Source organism: Hemiscyllium ocellatum, chromosome 2, assembly GCF_020745735.1.
Source record: "Hemiscyllium ocellatum isolate sHemOce1 chromosome 2, sHemOce1.pat.X.cur, whole genome shotgun sequence".
Taxonomy (NCBI): Eukaryota; Metazoa; Chordata; class Chondrichthyes; order Orectolobiformes; family Hemiscylliidae; genus Hemiscyllium; species Hemiscyllium ocellatum.
Genome location: NC_083402.1, coordinates 38456929 through 38476778, shown reverse-complemented (window position 1 = coordinate 38476778; position 19850 = coordinate 38456929). Strand labels below are relative to the sequence as shown.

Sequence of the window (19850 nt, the reverse complement as noted above, 5' to 3'; positions counted from 1 at the left end):
TACTTTTTGCAAGGCAATTCATTTTGTGTTGTAGTTTCTGCAATTGGGTGGATCTGATGCTGTACCTGGCATACCATCCATGACCAACCCAAGGCCTCGCAAGCTGTTTACTTTCTTACAGATAACTTGTCACCAGTCATTAAACCTTTCTTTTTAAAAAACAGAATAACCTCTTAAGGCAATAGCATCATCGCACTTATGCCTTCTGTATTCTACTAAGTGGTGTTCAACGTGGACGAGTACTAGTTAATCAGCTGAGGGAGGGTGTTAGTGGTAATCAGAAAGTGGGAACAGGGTACTGAGTTGGATGCTCAGCCACGATTGTATTGAATGGGAAAACATGCTCAAAGTATTGAATGGTCTACTGACGCTTGTACTTTCATGTTTCGATTTTGCCATGTTACAAGGTATTTTTGCTTGTGCTTGACTTTACTGCCTTGAGACTTCATGGGAGTTGGAGCCAATGTTGAGCATTCCCACTGGTATGCATTCCTGTCTGTATACCATTGTGCTGCTGCTGAGCCTGTCCATGCTATTGGAATGTGAGCAAGGTGATTTAATTATCCTGGAACAGGGCTCAGCTTTGGCAGATAAGGGTAGGAATCAATAATGTTTCAAGTGGTCCAATCAGATCTGACAGTGGATGGTTAAATTGGTGCTGCAAAAATCCTTTCAATTCTGCATGCCTTGGGCAGAGATGACAGCTGTACCAGATTAAGAAAGAGTAATTGTTTTATTGAGGACCACAGCATCAAGTGGGGATGGTTACATAAAATGGTCAATGCAGAAATACTGCCATAAACCGAGAGCAAAAGACAAGAGAATTGGGATTTTGAATGTACTGTAAGCAAATTGAAAGATACTTTTTTCCAATTGATGTAATAGCTGAATGTTATAAGGAAGTTGTCAGAGGTGGCCTTAATTGTGGTTGAAATTGTAAGAATAGTGAAACCATGAGAGATGGTATGGCTGTAGTCTTGAAAATGAGTTGGAGACTTTATATGAAGGAAGAGACATAATAAATAGAAGGATGGTAGTGAACTATGAGGAGAACTTGATTAGTGTATAACTGTGGAAATATTTGACAGCACCACCAGAGGCAAAAAATATAGGTTAATATTTCAAGTTCTGACCAAAAGACTGAACCTAAAATACTAACCAAAATGTTCTTTTTCTCAAATGCTGATAGACGTGGTGTTTATTTTCAGCACTTTTCATTTTAAATCAGCAACAATAGAATAAAGTATTCCCAGCTACCTTCCCCCCCAGTCCCACCCTCATCCCATTTATCTCTGTGCCCCCCAGCCCACAAGCCTCATTCCTGACGAAGGGCTTATGCCTGAAAAGTCGATTCTCCTGCTTCTCGGATACTGCTTGACCTGCTGTGCTTTTCCAGCACCACACACTCAACTTTGACCAACTAAGTCATATGTTTGGACTGATTTGCCAAATGATAGATATTAAGGTTTAATATAGAGTAAATTAGATGACTAAGTAATTATGGATATTTGAAGGTAGCAATGCTCTTATATGTTATACAAACTTTGTGCAAGGAAATGAATATGGCAAAAGACATTCTGAAATCTATATTTATATATATATTAACACTGATTATTTTTCTAAATATCGATGCAGTAAAAGAGAACATGGAGAATTTCCAGCAATCCACTGAAGATTTAGGAGACATTTCACCAATACTTTTTGAAGACAGCCCTCCCGTACTGTCACAGCAGGGGTCAGCTCAGAGTGAATTGCCGCAGACAGATCCTTACCTGCAAATCAATGGAAAAGAGTCACATCAGCAGAAAGAAGTGATTGTGTTTGGTGTTACAGCAGAGGAAGCTGTTAGAGAAATGCGTTTTAGGATTGAGCAGAAGACAAAATTAACAGCAAGTGCAGGTAAAGCATTGTTTTTACAATTTATGTCAGTATATCTTTATCTCATGTCATCAGCGTGGACATGAAAGTTACTTTATTAATTAGCCAGAAAAAAAAATGGAAATTTGTAAAAGATCAATCCAACCATCTGTAAAGCTGAAAATGTCACAGCTAAATTTTTTTTCTGAGAACTAAAAACAAAAGTAAGAACCAGTAGCATTTCAAAAAAACTGCAATGTGGTGTTGGAAAATAAACTATTTTATGTTAAGTTCTAATGAGAGGATATCATGTTTAGAAAGCAGAAAGACTATAGTCCATTCCATGATCTCAGGCCATCTCAAAACAAATTAAATACATTTGAAGTATAGTCACTGCTGTAATAGGAAATGTAACCAAGCTTCCTTTAGGCAACAACGTTAATGTTTAAGCAACATCGTTAAGATGAACTCACTGAATACAGCAAAGGTTATGTGCCCTGACAACATCCTGGCTGTACTAGTGAGGACTAGTTCTCTAGAACTTCTCATTTTTCTAGACAAACTGTTCCATTACTGTCAGCTCACTGGTATTTGCCATCAAAATGGGAAGTTGTCCAGGTATGTTGTAGCCATAAAACACAGAACAAAATTGATTGGTCAATTATAGCCCAGAAGTTTACACTTTCATTAGCTAAATAATGGAAATACTGTGAGCAGTACTGCATACTTGCTAATAACTTGTTCAGTGCTACAGTTTGGATTTCACCAGGATCAGTCAGTTTCAGACCAAATAAGTTTTGTACCAAACATGGATAAAAGAGCAGAGTTCTGTCAGTGTGCTGCTAGTTACAGCTATTGACAGCAAGTGGCACTTGACACAGTATGGTTTCAATATACCCTGTAAAATATAAGTCAGTGGGAACAGGACATAAGAGTCTCCACCGATAGGAATTATGTCTAGCACAAAGGAAATAGTTGGAGTTCAGGATGTCACTGTAGGAATTCCAGGGCAGTATTTTGACTTGAATGTCTTCAGTTGCTTGATCACTAACCTTCCCTCCAACATAAATGTGGATATAGTCATTGGATGATTGCATTGCATTCAGTTTGATTTATAACTCCTTGGATACTGAAGCAAACCCAACCTTAGCTGTACCGCAGCAAGACTAAACAAGAGCCAGGTTTGGGCTGATAATTGGCAACTAACATTTGGACCACAGAAATTCCAAGAAGTAATCATTCCCAATCAGGGAGAATCTCACCACCTCACCTTGACGTTCAATGGTATTACTGTCACTGTGTATGCCACTGGGCATCACAGACATAACAAGATCAACCACACACACTTTTTTGATTAAAGGAATAGACCAGAGGCTGCATATAATAGCACCTTCCATAGGTGTGACCTCTAACAGCAAGAAGAACAAGGGTACCAGAGCATGGGAGCACCATTATCTGCAATTTACCCGTGAAGTCTTGAAAATGTATTGTAATTCCTTCATTGTCACTGGGTCAAAAACTTGATCATCCTACCTACTAGCAACTTGGGTACACCATGTGCAATGTGAAGTGTTAGTAAGTCACCTCAGCAGCAACTTCTCCAGGGAAATGAATGAATTTAATATATATTTTAACTATATTTTAATAAAATTAAAAATGGTTTTGAAATGATTGATGCAAAGAAGAAGATTTCAGCTATGGAGAAATTGAAAAAATGCCATAGAGATGGGAGAGGTCTGGAATGAAGGAAGTGCATAATCCCAATGAAACTGAAAAACAGGTTAACACTTTCAACATTGTCCCCTGTAATGGGAGAACTGTGAGGGGCTCAAATCTGAAACGTTAGTGTTTCCTCCTGCCAGATTGAAAGTCACTCTTATACTAAATTAGTCAAAGAAGAGTTGTATACTTGATCTCTGAAATTGCTGCTGTTATAAAGCTTATCAACATACATATGTTGATAGACAGGTAATGAATCCAAGTTGTTCCACACAAACAGTACACACAATCTCTATCCCATCCAAAACCATGAGATTTGTGTGGGTTGAAAAGTCAGATTGAAAACCCACCATCATTTGTGGAATAAAGTCTGGAAAATCCCTGATCCTCATAGGCGACTGAAACTAGCCAAGGAAATCAGTCTGGCCCAGACAATTTTATCCACTTTTTAAATGAGATGATCTCCATCCCAGTCAGAAATAGATCCAATTCTCACTGAGAGAATGCAGGGAATTACCATTCACTTAATGAACTGCCTGTCTGTTCCACAGGTCCATGATTCTGTCGGAAAAGTGCTACTTATGGAGGAGGTGCTGCACTAGGGGAGAGTTAAGCTCTTTCATAGGACTTGAGAGGGAGGGAGAAAATATTACAGCTGTTTGACTGGGAACCAGTTTAGGTCTGTGAACACAGGAGAGCTAGGCGGGAAGCAGAGTATGTATGATCTCAAGATTGTAGAGGTTAAAATATTGGAAACAGATGCAGTAGAAAGAGTCATAGAGTTATACAGCATGGAAATATTCTCCTTGGTCCAACTTGTCCACATCAACCAGATAGCTAAACCAATCTAGTCACATTTACCAGCATTCAGCCCATATCCCTCTGAACCCTTCCAGATGACTTTTAAATGTTGTAATTGTACCACTTTCCACCACCACCTCTCACAGCTCATTCTATACACACACCACCCTTTGTGTGAAAAAGTTGCCCCTCAGGTTTGTTTTAAATCCTTTCCCTCTCACATTAAACCTCTGCCCTGTAGTCTTGGACTCCCTGACCCTAGGAAGAAGACTTTGGCTATTCACCCTATCCGTGCTCCTGCTGATTTTATGAACTTCTCAGCCCCCAATGCTCCTGGGAAAAATCGCTCCAACCTGGTCAGCCTCTCCCTAAGCTCAACCAATCCAATCCCAGCAACATCCTTGTAAATTTTTTCTGAACCTTTTCAAGTTTAACGTCATCTTTCTTACAGCAGGGAGACCAGAATTGAATGCAATATTCTAAAAATGACTTCACTAATGACTTATGCAGCTGTATCATAAACCGACTCCTATACTCAATGCATTGACCAATGAATGCAAGAGAGAGAGATTGATATTTTCATCATCTATTGGGTGTGTAGTGCAAAGCCACAGTTCAATCCAGTATTCTTAAAACAGATCAGGGCCCTGCAAATGATTATAATGCTTTTCACAAAATAAATCCCAATTTGAACTTCTGTGCTGATCTTCAAATAGAATGGCATTCTCCAATCCTCAATCCACACATTTTATTGTTCCGGTAGAGATCTCAAGCAGATCGAAAAATTTCCATCAAATCAAATGAGGTTTCTCTAAAGATTCACAAGTTGGAGTTAGCTGAGTCTGGATTGCAAAATTCTAGGCTAACTGTTTTCCCCCCTCAAAAAACAATTACTGTTTGCAAGATGTCTATCCAGTGGGGAAGAAAGAGAGGGTGAGTACTTGTAAAAGCACTGGACTGCATTTCAGTATCGCAGATGGATATTTTCATAGAATCCCCATAGTGTGGAAGCAGGCTATTTGGCCCATCGAATCCACACTGATCCTCTAAAGATACACTCAAACCTACTCCCCCTACCCTGTCCCTGTAACCCAGCATTTCCCATGGCTAATCCACCTAGCATGCGCATCCCTGGACAATTTAGCATGACTGATCTAACCAGTGTGCACATCGCTGGAATGTGGGAAGAAACTGGAACACTCGGAGGAAATAATGCAGACATGGGGAAAATGTGCAAGCTCCATACAGACACTGCCCGAGGGTGGAATTGAACCTCTGTTAATGCTGTTTTTATTTTACAATAAAGCAAATATTATATTTTGTTTTACACAACCACAATGCAGTGAATTAAATATCTGTTAAAATCCCCTTTGGGAAATGTTGAATCTGAAAATAACAAAGACTTGAATGAGAGTTTTAGTGCTAGGTTAATTGAGGCGGGGATAGGATGGAGGTGGGGTGGGTATAAATTGTATTGCAGTGGAAATTAGCAATTTCAGCGATGATGAAAGTGTGTGATCAGAAAGTCATCTTGCAATTAACTAGGACACCAGGATTGCAAACAGTCTAGTTCGTCCTTGAAGACTATTAGGCATAGGGATACAGTTGATATCTCAAGAGTCAGTGTTTGCAGCAGGGACCAAAGGCAGCGGCTTCAGACCTTCAAACGTTTAATTGGGGGAAATGTTTGCTTGTCTATTACTAGTTGACAGAGATGCTGTCTTATGACTTAAAGTGAGTGGAAAGTAAGGGAAATGTGGAAATTAATGATATATTTTGTTTAAAATGACTTCAAAAATGGAGGAAAGTTCATTATTGAAATAGGAGCAATTCACGACAATAGCAGCAATTCAAAAGAGCAGCTCATCACCATTTTCTCAAGGGTAACAAGGGATGGGGAATAAATGCTGGCCTAGTCAGTAATGTCCACATCCCATGAATAAATTATTAAAACTAATCATATTTAGGTTTTAAAGTGATCCATCTAAAATATCCATTGTGTCACATAAGATGATCACTTGAGATGATGAAATGATGCATTAGCAAATTGATCTATTGTTCTCCCCGTTTAGATCAAAAATAAATAAAATATCAGTAGAAGTTATTTTCATTCCTTCAAGATTACAGCACTTCAAATGAACTCAAAAGAAAGAACGGCCATTTAAGATCAGCATAATGCAAATTGCAATTTTGTTTTAATTTTTTAATGTTTTACTTGATATTTCCAGGAATTGCACCAAACATGATGCTGTCCAAAGTTTGCAGTGACATGAACAAACCAAATGGTCAGTATCGAATTCCAGCAGAGAGAGATGCTGTGATGGATTTCATAAAGAAATTGCCCATTAGAAAGGTAATCTGTTGTGAAGGTTGTATTTATTTTATTATCCACCACATAGCAAAGTCCAATTCACTGGTTAAAAGAGAACAGAGAAATTTCAGGGATTGTATCTCTTAAAATTACTTCTATCATTTTTTTTGTGGGCACAATATAGCACTCAAAATTTGTTCTTACTTGCACAATTCCTGGGGCCTGCAAAAACATTTTCTTTCAGTTCTACTTTTAGAAGTTTGAAAATTGACAACACGTTTTCTAATTTGGATTTTAAAAACTGAATGTATTACAGACCAGTGAGTCTCACGCAGGTGGTAGGGAAATTATTATAAAAGATTCTCATGGATAAGGGCTATATGCATTTATAAGCAAGTAGCGATAAACAACATAGGTCATACCTCACTAACTTGCTCAAGGATTTTGAGGAGGTGACGAAGATGATTGAGGGAAAAGCAGTTAATCTTGTCTACAAGGACTCCAGTAAAGTCTTTGACAAAGTCCCTCATGGTGGACGGGTACAAAAGGTGAAGTCACATGGTATCAGTGATGATCTGGCAAGATGGATGTAGAATTGGAAGGGTGCTTTTCGGAATAGAGAGTTGTTCCACAGGGATCCGTGCTAGGACCTCTGTTCATGGTCTACATAAATGATTTGGAGGAAAATGTAGCTGGTCTAATTAGTCAGTTTGCAGCTGATACAAACATTGGTGGAGTTTTGGATAGTGAGGAGGATTATCAGAGGATCAGTTGGAAGAGTGGGCAGAAAAATGGCAGATGGAGTTTAATCCACCTGAGATGATACATTTTGGAAGGTGAAAATTATACAGTGAATGGCAGAACCATTAGAGATATCGAAGTGCAGAGGGATCTGGGTGTGCAGGTCCACAGATCACTGAAAATAGACAAGGTAGTAAAAAGGCTTGCCTTCATTGGAAGGGGCATTGAGTATAAGGATGGACAAGTTATGCTGCAACTTTATGGAATTTTAGCTAGACCACACTTGGAATATTGCATATAGTTCTGGTCACACCACTAGAAGGATGTGCTTTGGATACTATACAGAAAAGGTTTACGAGGATGTTGCCTGGTATGGGGGATTTTAGCTATGCAGAAAGTTTGGATAGACTGGGTTTGTTTTCACTGGAATGCAGGAGGTTGAGGGGCAATTGAATGGAAGCTTATACGATTGTGAATAGAATGGAGTGGAAAGTATGAGACTTTTCTCCAGGCTGGAGGGGTCAATAATTAAGTGACACAGATTGAAGGTGCAAGGGGTGGGGGAGTGGGGGGGAGGGGGGGGGGGGGATTGGCGGGGGAGTTTAAAAGCAATGAGCGAGGCATGTTTTTCATACAAAGGGCCTGGAACAAGCTGCTAGAGGAGGTGGTGGAAGCAGACACAATAGCAGCATTCAAGAAGCACCTAGACAAATACTTGAATAGGAAGGGAATAGAGGCACAGATTCTGTAAATGAAGACTAATTTGTATGCAAGGGCCAAATGTAGCAGTGCAGGCTTGGAGGACCAGAGGGTCTGTTCCTGTGCTGTATTGGTCTTTATTCTTTTCTATGTGGGGTCTTTTCTCAGAAAGATCTTAAAAGTAATTTGCAAAATCATTTTTTGTGAGTGCAACGATTGGCTTAATACACACAGCACTTGCTGTTCAAGTCCTGACAGGAATGAAATCAATGCACTTTTTAAAATGTAACTGTTATGCCTCATCCTTTTTCAGCGTGCGGTCTCTTCAAACTTTTTTTCTGTTGGGTGCACACCACACACTTTTCGTACAGAAGATGGACAACATGGTACCTTTCATGTTGTAGTTTAGCATGAAAATTGAGTAAGAATCTTTAGTTAAGAAGAAGGATTAGAGAAACTAGGATTATTCCATCAGAGCACGGAAGAATAAGAGATTAGATAGAGATATTTTTAAAAAGCTGCAAAATATTTTGGCCTAATTAGAGATAAACTATTTCCATTTTTGGTTGTGTCTGTAAATGCAGGATATAAATTTAAAATCACCAAAGTTGAAATAACTTTGTAATAACTTTTAATGGATAGGTTGAGACATTTTTGAAAGAGAAGAGATTGAAAAGGAAAGGCATTAAAGAACCTATGTTCATATGGCGCCTTTCATATGTAGGACAACGAATGTATTAGGTTTTTCAAAAATTACAATCAAAGATTGTATCAGTTATTCTACTTTTATTAGGAACTTAATTTTTTTAATAAGCACCTACTAAGATCCTTATCTTTGTTCTTTAATGGGACGTGGGTGTCGTTGGACTGAGTCAAGTCCGCTTGTTTGGCTGGCTTTGTGATGCAGAGTAATGCCAATAGCATGGATTCAAGTTCCCACACTCGCTGAGGTTAAAGGATTCTCATTTGCAACCTGTCCCCTTGTTTGAGGCACATGACCCTCTGGTTAAAACATTATCAGTCTTCTCTCTGTAATTGAGAGAGCAGCCCTATGGTCTGACACCTTTATCTATCAACAACTTGCACCTTCAAATAGGAACATGCCCCAAGTCATTTTATAAGTTAATAAGGCAAATGGTGCAGCCATACAAAACAGTTCTACGCCAGTTAATTTTATTTTGCCTGTGAAGGATGTAACATTAGTTAAAACATAAAGAAACCTTTTGCAATAATTCACGGAACCTTTGTAGTCCACTTGGTTGACATTTTTTATGAAACAAAGTAGCAGAGAGGAAAGGGGTTTCGTGAACATCTCATTGAAAAACAAAGCATAAACTGTAGAACTTGCACAAATATAAAACGCTCTTTCTGTAATTGGCAATGTGTACTTTCGTACCAGGACTTGAAAAATTGAAAGCCATACCAATGTTTTTAAATTTCATTACATTATAGTTACGCTCTGACCTGAAGCTCTGTTAAGGTGGCCAGAGTTTATGGCATTACAGGGATATTGTGATCATGCATGGAAAACCAAACGGAAAAATCAGCAGGGGAGTTGCCAGTTCATTGTGTAGTTCTGTGACCATTGACGTGATGTAAGGGTAATGTTGGTCTACAATGCCCCCTGCTGTTTAATAACTAAGAACATAAAAAGAAGCCACCCAACCAGAGAATTGCACCTTTCAAAGAAGAGAGGGATGACCTGAAAATTGGCTGAAAAAAGAAGATTTTAATTTAGATGGAAAAAAAAAGCAGCATCTTACATTAGGTTAAGATAATCATTTAAATCCTTCGTTCTGTTTCTGTTGGTAAATGCCAAGTCTTATTATTAAAGTTCGGGAATTAGTCAGAACTACTTTGCTATCTCTCAGTATTTATCTTGCAGTTTCTTAATTTAACAGGTAATAAAGCCATTTGGAATAATTTTGGTTAATTGTACGTGTATTTCAGAATTTAGGAGACTTCAAAGGATTTTAAGGAAAGGATTTCATTTTTAAAAAATCCATAATTGTGTCTAATGTGCTAGTATCAGGGATTATTTTATGATCATACCTTCCAAAACTTGAGTTCATTCAAAAATCAGTTGGCTGAATCCTAAGTCATGTGACCTTGTGCTCAATGGCTGCTTAACTGAGAACCTCTCATTTTGAAACCGTTAGTCTTTGCAAACAGAAAAATCATGTGCATACACTAAACCTGTTTCAATACAGTAAAATAGATGATCAACTTTATCTGGTTCATTTCACAGTCTTACCAATCAGAATCAAGCTGTCTTATTCAAGATTTAAGTGAAGCTTGGCTGTTAACAGTCACTAATTATCTAGCCAATACATTATCACAGCAACATTTCTACAAATCAGAACCTGTTTGCCAATAAATCAGCACTCATCTCTCACACAGTATAAATGTTTTCTCTTCACTTGGTTCTACTGGTGAATTATCCTTATGAGTGTAAGATGTAAAGTTCTGACAAAATATGTCTTTTGCTGCAAAAGCTGTATGAACACATGAAGTTGTCATATTAGATGCGTATAAATAAATTTGTTTTGTTTGGTACTTTAATCTGTAGGTACCTGGTATAGGAAAAGTGACAGAAAAGATGCTGAATGCATTAGGAATCACTACATGCACTCAATTGTACCAGCAGGGGGCCTTGCTTTCCATCCTTTTCTCTGAGAGCTCCTCATATCATTTCTTACAGATCTCACTTGGTCTGGGTGAGAACCACCTTGCGAGGTAAATACCTACTTTAAATGCTTTAAAGAAAGCTGTTATACACACCTTAAACCAACTGATGATTGCACAGATGTTGTGATGATTGAATATGCTAAAGAGCCATGTCAAGGTGGTTATAAAACATGCCTTATAGTTAATCTTTTGAACATATTTACATGCCATCCTTTCCATGCAGCCCAGCAATCTCTTTTAAGTTTAGGTGCTGATTCAATTCCCTTTCAAAAGTCATAGTTAAATCTGTCTGCCCAGTGCTGTCAGGTTGTGTATTCCTGAACCTAAGCACTCCTTGCTTAAAAATGTTCTCCCTTTTTCTTTCCATTTAATTCTTTTGTCAATCATCTTGTATCTGATGTTTGACTATTTCAACAGCAAGAAACAGTGTCTCTCTCCCTCTCTCTCTTTCTTTTACTGTATATCTGAGAGTGGAGGCAGTAAGGTGGGTGAGCAAACTGACCACATTGCCCATCGTATAGAGCAACATTCGAGTTCAGAATGCGAATGTAATATTAGTATGGCCTGATGACTATTACAGACACATTGTTACAGGGTCAACAAGACTGGGACCAGAATGCTGAAGCGTGTTTGAAATTTTCAAAAGACAGGAAACTAGGAATGGATTATGCAGTGGCTCTACCAAGCATAATTTCCACTTTCAGGTTCACCAATTCAAGTCAGATTTCACCAGCTGCAATGTGGGATTTGAATCTGTGTCCTCAGAACATTAGTCTGGATTACTAGTCCAATTAAATATGATGCATTATGTGATGGATGAGATCACTCACTCAGCCGGACTACAAAATATGAAAAAAATTATCAGAGTTCTTGAGGAAGTAATAGATGAGGTGGATAAAGAGAAATCTGTAGATTTGGTGAACGTGGATTTCCAAAGGATATTTAATAACGTGCCATATTTCTTCACAAGACAAGAGCACAAGTGTAAGGATAACATTAACATTGATAAAAGTTTGTTTAACTAACAGCAAGCAGAGAGTTGGGATCAGTATTTTTTTCCAGTTCCTTCTCTTTTCCTAAACCTCTCCTGAATTCTCTTGAAAGTATTCACATCTTTCTTAAAGTGCAGTGCCCAGAAGTTCTTCCTACCAAGGTATATCACTTCATACATCTCTGAATTAAATTTCATTTGTCACACTTCCACCCATTCCTTTGGGCTGTTATATCCCTTGAATCCTATCACTATTCTCTATGTTTGTAACACAAGGACAGAGGTTAAAAAGCTAGTTTCAACTGTACAGGAGTGGGCCAGTTGGGCTAAGTTCTATCATGTGCACCAAGCTGGGTTACAGCATGATGTCCTGTGGAGGCCACAGTTGAAGAGCAATACCCTAGTCATCCTGTGTTGCAGTGAAAGACTTTCTCTGTTGCAAGCCAATTTAAAAGGAAATAGGACAACAAAGGATTCTCTCTCACGGTGAACTCTGGAATTCAATCACTGTTAAAATACATCAAATCTACTGAATCTTAACCAATCTAGAAAGTAAGGTTCCTGAAGCTGACTGCTCACCTACCTAAGTCAGCACAATTAGTAAACTCCACTGTAAAGGCCACAGTGTTCAACTATCTGATCTTCAGAGATTGATTTTGTTTTTAAACATCTATTCTTTTGGACTTGCCTCTTATTTCTAATCTGTGTATGTGTGTTGGATTAGTATTCTTCACAGGTGTAGTTACTACTAATATAATTTTGTTAATTCAAGAAAGACTGATTGAATTAGCTCCTTTAAAGACGTAAACAAATTTGGATCTGGGAGAAAGGTATCCACAAAGGAAGAGATCCTTTTCAAATGACCTTGCTGCAACCAACCGAGTGGGTGGATGAATAAAGAAAGGGAGCCAGTCCGCCCTCCTCACCTTGGAGATTACTAATGTGGGTATTGTTAGGGCAAAAACGAAATAAAAACTGAGAAATGAATTTAAGTAAAGGGACTACTGTCACTCCAAAATTTTATAAGAATGACTTTACATTCCTCCCCAGACATAAAAATTTCCCTCATTATTGGCACACTTATTGTTCCCTTCCCTTTATAAGTGTTGGGTTGCCCATGGTTTTTAGTTAACATAAAATGGCTCTCCTGGTTTTAGTTGACATAAAAATAGCCAAACAAGATTGTTCGTTGAAGCATTAATTTACACAGTCAGAATTGTGGCCTTCGTACTCCTGACAACCAGATAAGATATAAAGCATCTTGTAAAAATCACACAATGGGATCTTATTAAGAAGAAGCAAAAATGTAGCCACTGCTTACATAGAGACAGTTTTGATAAAGGACACCCCTTGGAGTCACTGATTGAAGCCCTTCTTTAAGCTAAACAAACGTTTGCTATATAATATGGGATAGAAGGGGAAAAGGTTGACTTGCATTAGTTAGGATCCTTTAGGTGATTGTGATCATAGGTACATGTGCACATGCACATACCTTTATAAATAATGGAGTTTTAAATGTTATAGACATGAAGTATTTAACTGAATTCCTGTGGACAGACAGAAACTCCCAGCTTGTTAGTAGGGAAGATTGAATAACAGATTAGGAGGTCAGCAGGATTTGGTATATAGTTGAATAACATGCATTGTGAAAACCCAAGAATAGATGATAAGGGTATCTGGTTAACATCATGAGATCATGGCAAGACTTATAACTATCCTTCGATTGATCATGCAGTCACATGATCGACCTGATTGATTACATACACATCCAATCAATGACATTGTTTTGCAATTGGTTTGAAAGTGCTAAGGCTGGCTGAAAACAAAAGTATAAAAATATATGTCTTTCCTTTGTTCAGTGAAGAAGTTTCTGGACCCCCAGACAGTTTCTTCCCACAGGTGTAACATTAATAAACTCTTTGATACCGGAAATGGACTCTGATTATTGAATGATTCATTTAGTCATTCCACCTAACAGATATCCCACCTGAAATTGTAATGAATTTGGAAAACCCGTTTGGGTTTGGTGCCTTCAGCATCTCTGAAGGCACAGGTGGAGGTCAAACACAGACAGCAGATGGAGAATACAAAGTTCCAAGTGTCCCACCCACCTACATCTTCTAGTACCACCTTTCTCACCTGTGGCAGGGCATGTAGATCCAGTATCAGACTGTTTAGTTACCTGAGGACCGACAATTCCAGAGTCAGTAAATGCCACCCAGGAGTTGGAGAGATTTTCTAAGAAGAAGGAGAAGAAGACAAGTTAGAAGTCAGAAATAGTAAGTAATTAAAAAAACATGAAATATTGCTGTTTATTGCAAGGAGATGGAATATCAAAGTCACAAGCAGCATTGGGAGACCACACATAGCATCCTGACTATTGTTTGGGCCTCCTTTTAGGACGAATTTACTTGCATTCAAAGTGATTGAGATTGTGTTATTCCTGAGATAAAGGGTTGTTTTCTGAGAAAATGGAGGGTTGTTTGAACCTATAGGCATTGCACTTTATAGAATGAAAGGTGACCTTATTGAAACATACAAGTCTTTCAGTGGATCTTTCCCTGGATAAATTAGAAAATCGGGCATGGTTTTAAAATAAAAGATCTACCATTTTAGGAACAGATGAAGAGTTTTTGTTTTCTCCCAAGCTGTTAATCTGTGAAAGTCGTTGTTCCAGATAGCACTGGAGGCTGGACATTGGAAGTATTCGAGGTTGAGTAAGATAGGTTTTTTTGATCATCTGGAAAATAGGTTACATTTCTAACTTCTCAGTCTGTATCAAGTCAGTGTGAGATGCTGAGTGAAGGCACGCTACTAAATTGGGGAGCGAACCACCAAATGCTGATCAAGTAATTGGATTGGTTGGTGTTAAGATCTCTCTGATGGATAAACTAAGGTGCTGAATGATTTTTCTCATTTATAATCAGTTTAGGCAGATCTGGGAATAGATTTTCTGCTTATCACCAGTGGGGAAATAGTGGATGGAGAAAATCAAACAATTTGCTAAACACAAAAAATGAGGAAAACAGCAAAAAATTGAATAGAAGTAGGAATCTTTAGGCTTGATAATATATAAGAAGCAAATGTTCACCTTGTCCTCAGAAATTGTAATTTAATCAATTGTGAAACTTAAACCTAAAGTAAACACTAATGGCTACAAAGGTTACCTTGGAATTGACATCCTGAAAGGTGAGATGCACTTTAGTGCAACAATGACTCCAGCTGACTTGGTTCAAACTCCGCTTTAAAACGGCTCTGAATGTTGAATTTACATATTTAAGACAAAATAAAATTGTTTTTAATGGTGTTTTTTTGGTTGTAGAGATGGTGATCGGAAGAGTATGAGCACAGAAAGGTACGTCTTTTGCAGTAATTCACAACTGTTTTGCATATGAACCACATTCCAAAAAGAAAGGTTGAGGCTAATGAAGCCATTATTACTAATAGTTCAGCAGAGAAAGGCAAATAATGTTTTTAGAAGCCTGGCAGGATATAAAGCTGGAGGCCATAGAGTGAAGTGAGGCTTTTTAGAAATTTGCAAATGCAAATGAAGTATTTGAGTTCAGTCCTTCAGGATAATGAAGAGTCACTGGAAGTTACCAACAGACTAGGGTTGATGGGACATAGTAAATTAGGATGTAGATGGCAGGGCTTTGCCTATATTGAATCAAGTATTTTGAGAAACCAGCAAGAAAAACCTTGAAGTTGAGTTTAGAAGTGTTGTGATCCCAACTGTTAGTAATACTGGATGAGTCTGATCCCTAATGTGAAACTTGATGGTCCTTTTAACGAAAGAACACAGCTTTATTGTGAATGATAAGAAAACTAAACCTAATTACACTCACCAAAAGCTGTCGGAATGATTTAATTGCAAATATCAGAAAGAAAGATTCACCTAGTCATACCTAGAATGTTGAGAAAGATCTGAGGAGACTGAGGGTTGATTACTCACCATAAAATAGTGATTAGTTAGCTTATGAGTGAGATTTTAGGTTTGAAGTTTTAAAAATGTGAACAGTCTTGTGGAAAGATGCAAATTTTCAAAGGGAAAACAATGTGGCTATTGTAGTAGAAAATGGACGCTTACAAATTTTTTAGGAGATGAAAATAAGACAAAGCTGAAAGCAAGGAAAATTGTCTCCATGAAAGGGCATCTTTACAGGATTTATGTAAAAACTCATCAGGATAGTTCAAAACAAAGAAAAGAGGACATTTATAGCAATAGTATTTTCATTAGCAAATAATGAAATATTATTAGGGTGGCATGGTGGCACAGCAGTTAGCACTGCTGCCTCACAGCGCCAGAGACCCAGGTTCAATTCCTGCCTGTCTGTGTGGAGTTTGCGTGGGTTTCCTCCGGGTTCTCTGGTTTCCTCCCACAGTCCAAAGAATGTGCAGGTTAGGTGAGTTGGCCATGCTAAATTGCCTATAGTGTTAGGTGAAGGGGTAAATGTAGGGAATGGGTCTGGGTGGGTTACTCTTCAGAGGGTCGGTGTGGTCTTGTTGGGCTGAAGGGCCTGTTTCCACACTGTAAGTAGTCTAATTTAAAAGTAATCTCATCTAAAATTTTCTTAAGTGATATATTCTCCAGAATTGAGTGAATTGTATTTTAGGGACACTTTTTAAAAGGAATACTGTTAGCATGTGCAATATTATCAAGCTATCTGCACATTGTATATTTTGACCTTAGAAACTAAATTATGCATGACTTATTTTGGAATTCTAGGACATTCCATGAAATGAGTAAAGCAGCGGAGCAGTACAGCTTATGTCATGAACTTTGTCATGATCTTGAAGAAGATCTTCAAAAGGAGGGACTAAAGGTACTGCTTTTGTCTTTTCGAAGCTTTTTTTCTTTCTGCTGACCAAAATCTATTTGAAGTCTTGTCAACATGATATTGATAAAATGGGCTATAGTGAAACTCTCAAAACAAACATGAAGCTTTTGAGCCTGGTGGGCGTTTCATGAAATATTTCATTCATAAAATAATTCTTCTTTTGAAATCGTAGGGGAAAACAGTAACTCTAAAGCTGAAGAATGTAAACTTTGAAGTGAAGACCAGAGCCTGCACAGTTCCAGTACCAGTTTCCAAAGAAGAAGAAATATTTGCAGTGGCACATGAGTTGCTGAAAACTGAGATTAATAACATGCATCCTCAGCCACTGAGACTGAGACTTATGGGTAATGTTCAACCAGAATAATAAATGAATACATACTCTACAACACATGTTATTAATCCTGATGAAAGTGACAGTTTATCCACTTTCAAGAGATGATGAAAAGCGATTGTAAAGAGCAGTTGGTCTTTTTTATTAGGTAACATGCAATTCCATGCTCTTCCATATGGAGAGTATAACGTGCATAAAGCTGTGCTTTGGCACTAAAGGGAAGATAGATGTCAAATTTCTACAGGGTGCATAGTTTTGCTGTCTGAGAAGTTAAGAAGGGTCTCAAATAAAAAAATAAAAGCAATGCATATTTGTAATAGGTGGAGAAAATATAGGAAGTAGAAATGAGATCAATCAGTATCTGCAAAAAGAAAAGACATACTGGTTGACATTCAACATCACAGCCAAAACAGGGAAAATATAACGGATGAGTAGAAGAAACAGCTGTTCCTTACTCAGTTCTGCTTTATCGCTTACAAAAACAATCAAGATCATAGCAGGAAATATCTATATCACTCCAATAAATAAATTCATCTGGCAGCAAGAATGGTTGCTCTGTTGTCGGTACATATGACAAATTGCATAGATTGTGATTTTGATGATAGTTCCAGTAAAAAGTCTAAGGAATAACAGAACGTATTTGAACATTTTTGTAGAAAACAATGGTGGGGGGAAGGTGGTGAGGTGGTTGGAGGTATTCTCTATGACTTTTCAAACAGGCAATAAGAATTTGAATTTGTATAAAACGCAAGTATTGCATTAATTTTCCCTTATTTTGGATGATCTGAGGCCATGAATGATTCACTGATTGAGAGAGTGAGCAGCAGCATTAACTTCAAAGTGATTTGAATAGCTGCTCCATTGCTTTTGTTTCTCCTGTCTGGAATAGGTTCGCCTTTCATTGGAAGTTCCCAGATCTCTTGGCTTGGGTGTTGAATAAACAGTGAACCAATACGTTGTGCTGATTCACTGTTAGTTATGTTTAATCAGGCTTATATTTTATTTTATTTATATGTTACATGCAAGCCAGTTTTGAGTCTTCCATGTGTACTCGTGTGTCTTTGAATATTTCCCACTTTGATTATCATGGTAAATTTAGTGATTTGTTGCTTTTGTGCTTTTAATGGCTTATTACTTCTCCCTTGCATTTCCCCCTGTACAGGTGTGCGGGTGTCTGGGTTTGTCCAACAAGAGGAAAAAAAATCTGGCCAGAAAAGCATCACCAAATTTTTATTTACTGGAAAGTCTGAGAGCACCACTATGTCTGACAATACAGTTGTCAAGGATCAAGCAGAACTTTCAGAAGTACCCAAAACAGAGAGTCTTTTCAGTAAAAGGTGCCAACAAAGCAATCAACAATCCTTTTTCAACCAGGTTCTTGCAAAAAAACAACAAGGAAGGTACAAACCTGCTGGAACAATCCCAGCAGGCACTGATGGTGAGGGCAGTGGTCTAAACCCAAAATTAAAGGCTACCAGTGTTTGTCCGATATGTTTCAAAAGGCAGGGCATACCAGCTTTAGAGACATTTAACAAGCGTCATGATGAGTGCCTATGTGTAACTAGGCCTCTTGAAGTTGCACAGACTATAGGAGAATCAAAAACAAGTTATATAAAGACAACATCTGGCTTGGATAATAATTTGAAAAATGCAGTCATCAATCTAAAAAGTGATCAGTTAAATCAGAGACCTTCAGAAACATATTTACAAGGAGAAACCAAAAATAACAGCATTAACTGGGAAGCTTCAACAAACAACAGTTTGTGTTATATTGGGCAACCTGGTGACCAAAGAAATATTAAAACAATACTTACAAATCATGTGCAACTTCCTAATAGTGCAGCAAAATGCTTGGCATTCACTAAGGATGAAGATATGTTGAAAGAGGAGTTTTCAGACTGTAACCAAAAGAGCATCAAATTATCAAGTAAATATACTAACATGACGCAGAAGGAGAAGCAATTTAGTCTGCAAGAATCAAGTCCTGACATGTTAAATCAACCTTCATTTGTACAATATGACCAGTTAATACAGGGAACTGAACAGCAACAGTCAAACCAGTTACTAAAGAACATCAAATCATCACAGGAAAGGCCTACTGTTCAGTTAGAGAAACCAGTTGGCCTAGTTTGTCCAATTTGCAACATTAACCAAGAAACAACTGATCTCTCATTGTTCAACAAGCACGTTGACATTTGTCTAAATCAAGGGGTTATACAAGAACTAACTGAAAGACCAACACACTCATGTATCACAGAATGCAATTCAAATGGAATGGGTGAGATATCATTTTTCCACTGTTCAATTTTGTTATTGCTGTTTAATCTTGGATGTTTTTGATGAGTTCTATTGAATGTTATTAAAGTGAAGATTTATCCTGGAATGTGATGATATCCAGTCATCCAATTGAATCACTGCGGGGAGGTCATGGGAAACAACCAGCCCAATGTACCTTTAATTGACATCCAGATATTTGTATGTGCTTGCTTCAACATGATTACAATAGAAAACCTTCAGGATTGTGTGTCCTGTGTTTTTTCCACTCCCAAGTTCAGGAGCACAGAGGACAATTATAATGCTATTTATTGTGCAAATGGTAATCAGTCATCTCAGTTGAGATTGAGACTGCTATATTGCTTTTGTCTGGCTCTGATCCAAGTCAGGTACCACATTTGGGCACATAGTTGTTAAAGTAGAATTACTTTATTAATGGGCGAGCTGGTAGTATCACCGGATTAGTGTTGAAAATTGTGGCGTTGGTAAAGCACAGCAGGTCAGACAGCAGCCAAGGAGCAAGAGAATTGACATTTTGGGCATAAGCCCTTTATCAGGAATGTGGGGGGAGGGAAGACTGAGAGATAACTAGGAGGGTCG

General features: G+C 38.0%; 1 protein-coding gene and 1 long non-coding RNA gene across 3 annotated transcripts in view; one reads left to right on the top strand and one right to left on the bottom strand.

Annotated features, from left to right (window-relative positions):
* The window catches only part of polk (polymerase (DNA directed) kappa), a 75601-nt gene that overhangs the window by 45930 nt on the left and 9821 nt on the right, over positions 1-19850 (top strand). For both annotated transcript variants that reach the window (XM_060835878.1, XM_060835879.1), the window contains exons 7-13: positions 1636-1899; positions 6606-6730; positions 10698-10864; positions 15130-15162; positions 16534-16630; positions 16818-16989; positions 18139-19254. In XM_060835878.1, coding sequence (XP_060691861.1) covers positions 1636-1899; positions 6606-6730; positions 10698-10864; positions 15130-15162; positions 16534-16630; positions 16818-16989; positions 18139-19254 — 1974 coding nt within the window. The remainder of the gene's footprint in view (positions 1-1635; positions 1900-6605; positions 6731-10697; positions 10865-15129; positions 15163-16533; positions 16631-16817; positions 16990-18138; positions 19255-19850) is intronic.
* On the bottom strand, positions 1610-18874 carry LOC132822633 (uncharacterized). The gene is made up of 3 exons (XR_009645462.1): positions 18791-18874; positions 13947-14045; positions 1610-1772 (listed from the first exon to the last, which is right to left on the bottom strand). It is a non-coding gene; the product is annotated as an uncharacterized LOC132822633 (long non-coding RNA).